Consider the following 4520-nt stretch of genomic DNA (forward strand, 5'->3'; position numbering starts at 1 on the left):
GGGGGGGGGGGGGGGGATGGGGGGGAAGAAGTGTTTTTCCCCTTTGTTGCGATAATAGTTCGGTGCCAAGATAAGTGTTTTTATTAATCTGTTTTCAATATTAAAGTAGGTGCAACCTCTATACAAATCCAGTTAGTCAAACATTACAAAGCCAAAAAAGGAGATCTACAGAAACATGAGGTACTTTGGCTATACTAGGGATGTGTTTAGTTAAAATGTTAAATCTATCAATTCTAATGCAAAATAAAAAAGGTTCAGATTTCAGACAAGCTTTAATTTGACTCAAATATACAGTATTTTATTGTAACAATAAATACAGTGCCTCATTACTAAACACAGCCATTTGACACTTCCCAACAATCAAAACATCCTATTATTTTAATATGAAAACATACATAAAAATTCCAAGGCATTTTTTTTTCTCTCCACAGATCCATCAGTTGCTTTCGGCCAACTGTATGCGGCGCAGATTCTCTTTCACTCGTACAAATTCTGGGACATTTTTCTCATCCTCAAGACGCCTCTGTTCCTCCATCTCATACTGTAGAGAAATGGAGAACAAATGATAAACTACAACATACAAAATGATTATTTTGTAACACAAGAAATCAAGAGCAAATTCTACTGGTCACTTTACAATTAAACTGTATCACCAGACATCTGGCCAACTCTTGATCTCCACTTCATTTGAGGAACACAGTGGATTGGGAACAGTCAGTACCTCCTGCATTTTCTGCTGTCTCTTGCGAAGCTCCTGTTCTAGGTCTGAAGGAGGTTGGAGGGCAAGTTCCTGCTCTCTGTGCAGGTCAAGTCTCCTCTGCTGTAACACACGCTGCAATTCTGGTTTCTCCTCCAACAATAGGCCTCTAAAATTTATAAAACTTCTCTTTAGCAAACCTGGTTTCATTGGAATAGAGTAGTCAACATCTGAAGTACACCAAAAAGTATTCATGGAAGGGTTCCTAAGACTATTGAACACCCATTCTTGTCTTGGGACGTTTGATCCACTTCAAATGTGAACCACTACAAAGATGAATGCAGGTTTGATGCAGATTATGTTTATGTTTGATAATATAATGAGTCAAGTGAAAGGTGTACAGCAATGCAAACAAATACGTCAAAGTTTAGAAGTTGTTCACCTCTTATGAGTGAGCAGAAGCTCCTTGTGCAGACTTTGGCGACTGGGACAGTCACCAGGTGAGCCATTCAGTTTCCGGAACTGAATACACTCATCTCCACTGTCTGAGCTGTGCTGGGACAGCGGTGAATGACACACATAACTCTCTAGAAGCACAAAGATGGGAAACATTCAGGCTTGTGCATGTGAACTAATTTGTAATGTTTTAGTTATATTAAAAGCAAGTTTACATGCATCAAATCAAGTGCAATAAAGCTTATTTTAGTAAAACAATGGCCATTGTTAATTACACATTTACAGAACACCCTGGATTTAAAAAAATAAATAAAATACATTTCACAATTTAAAATATATCACCCATTTGATAGCAAAAAGTTTGATCATTCATTTTTTTATACCACCCGTACCCCAATGCACTTGCTTAGCTATTTAAAACCAAGCAAGTTCCTCTGACTTGCTTTGGAAAAAAAAAAAAGATGCATAAATTAAGCACAACTGTTTAAGAAAGAACAAAAAATAAATAAAAAATAAAACATACCCTTTTTGTGATGTCTGAATCCAGGTCGCTGGAGAGAAAAACAAACGAGAAGTTAAAAATTTACACAACTTTATCCAACATCCTAAAAATGGAAAATAATGCCAGCATGTCCACCTGCTGATGAAGCACAGAATGGAATCAGCTCAGTGGACTGAGATGACACAAGCTCTGCCTCCTAATGTGTGCTGGCTTGATTTACCAACACAGAATAATGACAGCAAAGAGGGCCATTTATAGTGCAGCACTGAATAGGACAGAGTACACCCTTCATTACCTGGGCTTCCGTCGCAAGCAGTAAAATGTTTAAAAAATAAATAAATAAATAAATAAAATAAAAAAATCACTTTAACAAATAGAAAAGGAAAAAAAAAATTGCAACTATAAAAATATTGTATACACCATTTTAGAATGTGCATTAAATAAAGATACAAACAGAACATTTATCCATTTAAAATATTTATATTTTATTGTTTTGAAATTCCATAGTTTCAGCAAATATCAAATTATTAATTTGAGAAATTAATGACAACTTAGAAATGCTGTCAATATGAATAACATTGTATTGACATGCTGAACTTGTATGCACACTTTAGTGTTTAAACGATCTCAAACAACAACAACAAAAATAGATAGCAAGAGGAAGGAAAGAATAAACCATGCTCCTCAAAAATAAAAAATTGGTTCATAGGATATTTTTTTTTTTTAGCCAACTGCTTTCATCAAAATCACTGGTACTCAGGAGACACTCATTTTAGCTCGTCTTGCACCACACCCAGGGCATTCAAGAACTTGTTCAGTACACTTCTGTTTTTGGACTTCTTGAACAATTACAGCAACCTAAAAAAAAGTTCACCTGTGAACAAGGAGCTAAGCTTAGTCATGTCCACAGCAGGGTGTTTAACCAGGACCAAGATAAACCAGCTTACTTCACTCCTACAGTGCCACACTAACAGGCCATTTGTGTCAGACATGCCAAACACAGCCCTGTCCCAACACACACTTCCGATAGGCAACGCAGGTGTCATTTTTGTTCTGACATCAGATACTTTGTGTAAATACGATACCCAATAAGTATCTCCAGAATAAGATGTTCATTGGTGATACAAAATAAAAATAAAAACCTGTTCCACTATAAAACCAACTAATACTGTAAATCCAAAACCTTTACAATTCCTGCAGCATATATATATATAAAAAAAAAAAATGAAAAGATATGAACAAAATCTTTTACTGCTCAAGGAAGTAGAATAAATGAACGCTTTTGACTACATAATCATCATCTCAAGTTGTAAACTTTCAGATTTTTTTTTTGCAAAAAAACAAAAAAAAAAAAAAAAAAAAAAAACAAAAACAAATCACGACTTGTTTTTTGAGCTAATAACTATAAATCAGGAGTAAAACATTACAAGGCATGCTCAGAAATGCACAAGTTACTCACAACTTGTAAGTTTGTAATTTCTAAAAGTTTCTCCTTAAATTGTTAAAACTGTCAGGCTTAAAAAAAAAAAAATAAAAATTTTAATAAAGACAGGGAGCTGGATCTTAGTCTGGCATTTCCTTTCTTTCATTGAGTATAACAGCAATTCTGATCTCAACAAAACCAAAAAGTGAGTCAGAAAATTGCAATTACATTAAATAAAAATAGAAAAAAAAAACTGAATTCTACCTTTAGCTCAGAAATCAAAGTTCATTACTTTTTTTTTGAGCTATCTCTAAATCAGGAGTATAACATTACATGGCATGCTCAGAATTGCAATAAAACATCAAACTGTTTTTTGCAAACTTCTTTTTTTTCAGAATTGCAATAAAACATCAAACTGTGTTTGCATACTCTTGCAACTTGTAAGCTTCTTTTTTCTAAAAAAAAAAAAAAAAAAAAAAAAAAAAAGTTATTCATAAATTGTTAGAATTATCAGGCTTTAAAAAAATTAATCCTGTCTGCAAGAATGAGCTTGAATTTTGATTGTCCATTCTAAACAGGTCAATACAAAGCGTTGATAATGTGAAAGGGCTTAACTATCAAACACCAACAGTCATGCACTAATGTTTTAAGTACACGATCATTCTCTAATCATAATAACACTCACCTCAATGCACACAGATGATTGTTTCTTCGTTGTGCTCAGGTCCAGCATTGTGCGCCCGGTGTCGAGACTGTGGCCTTCAGTCAGTGTGCTGCCCTGTTTATGTTCAGTGACGCTTGATGCAGACAGTGCGTTCAAGCTCATTACGCCCTTCCAGATTAACCTGCACCTATACGAGGCACGCAGGATGCCAGATTAACTAATTACCGTAGACATCAGAGCTGATTTTAACTCTCTTCCTTCCTTTGGAAACATCAGCCTCAACTCTTGATCTAGTACTCATAGTAGCCAAGTCAACATTTGAAGTGGATCAAAAATGGTCCTAAAACAAAAAGTAGGATTAAGACGCTTTTGATGAATGGTTTTGGACTACTTCAATGTTGACTACTGTAGTTGTGTCTGTGTCTTTTTTGTAAGCTGTAAATACAGAAATACGATTTTAATACAAAAATAAGTTTTGCAAGTGAAGTAAAGCTTAATATGAGGTGTTTTTACAAGTTAACAACTATATTGAGAAATTTCAGTATGAATTTATATCCTGTACATTTAACTTAAAGTAAATACAGCTAATTAGTGCGTTATAAATGTACATAAATACATAAAAAATATGAAAAATACAAGATATTCGACATGCACTTCAAGTATTAGCAAAGTGTTCGTTTCTGACCACAAGAGGGCACTGTGACTTTTGGAGTTGTTTAAAAATGTTTCCCATGATTCCCACGCGCTATTTATTGACATCAAGCAGGATGTGAGGTCA

The 4520-nt window shown here is 34.5% G+C and overlaps 1 protein-coding gene across 2 annotated transcripts; it reads right to left on the minus strand.

The window, feature by feature from the left end:
- Nucleotides 1–271: 271 nt before the first annotated feature.
- Nucleotides 272–3907, minus strand: zgc:195245. Of its 2 annotated transcripts, none has more exons than XM_005167046.6 (5): nucleotides 3764–3907; nucleotides 1677–1704; nucleotides 1140–1284; nucleotides 722–866; nucleotides 272–541 (listed from the first exon to the last, which is right to left on the minus strand). In XM_005167046.6, exons 1-5 carry the CDS (start codon nucleotides 3902–3904, stop codon nucleotides 437–439), a joined length of 564 nt encoding a protein of 187 aa, XP_005167103.1. In that variant the 5' UTR covers nucleotides 3905–3907; the 3' UTR covers nucleotides 272–436. The 2 variants fall into 2 exon arrangements, with proteins under 2 accessions (XP_005167103.1, NP_001119894.1); NM_001126422.1 differs by having other exon boundaries at nucleotides 638–866; nucleotides 3764–3827.
- Between the last annotated feature and the right edge of the window lie 613 nt (nucleotides 3908–4520).

The sequence above is a fragment of the Danio rerio genome, chromosome 8 (genome assembly GCF_049306965.1).
Source record: "Danio rerio strain Tuebingen ecotype United States chromosome 8, GRCz12tu, whole genome shotgun sequence".
Taxonomy (NCBI): Eukaryota; Metazoa; Chordata; class Actinopteri; order Cypriniformes; family Danionidae; genus Danio; species Danio rerio.

Excerpts from the sequence above, each read along its gene's own strand:
- zgc:195245 (XM_005167046.6), bottom strand. The coding sequence starts at position 3,904 with ATGAGCTTGAACGCACTGTCTGCATCAAGCGTCACTGAACATAAACAG. Across the intron at positions 1,285-1,676 it reads ATTCAGACATCACAAAAAGG|AGAGTTATGTGTGTCATTCA; the intron begins GTATGTTTTATT and ends TTGTGCTTCTAG. Across the intron at positions 867-1,139 it reads CTTCTGCTCACTCATAAGAG|AGGCCTATTGTTGGAGGAGA; the intron begins GTGAACAACTTC and ends TATAAATTTTAG.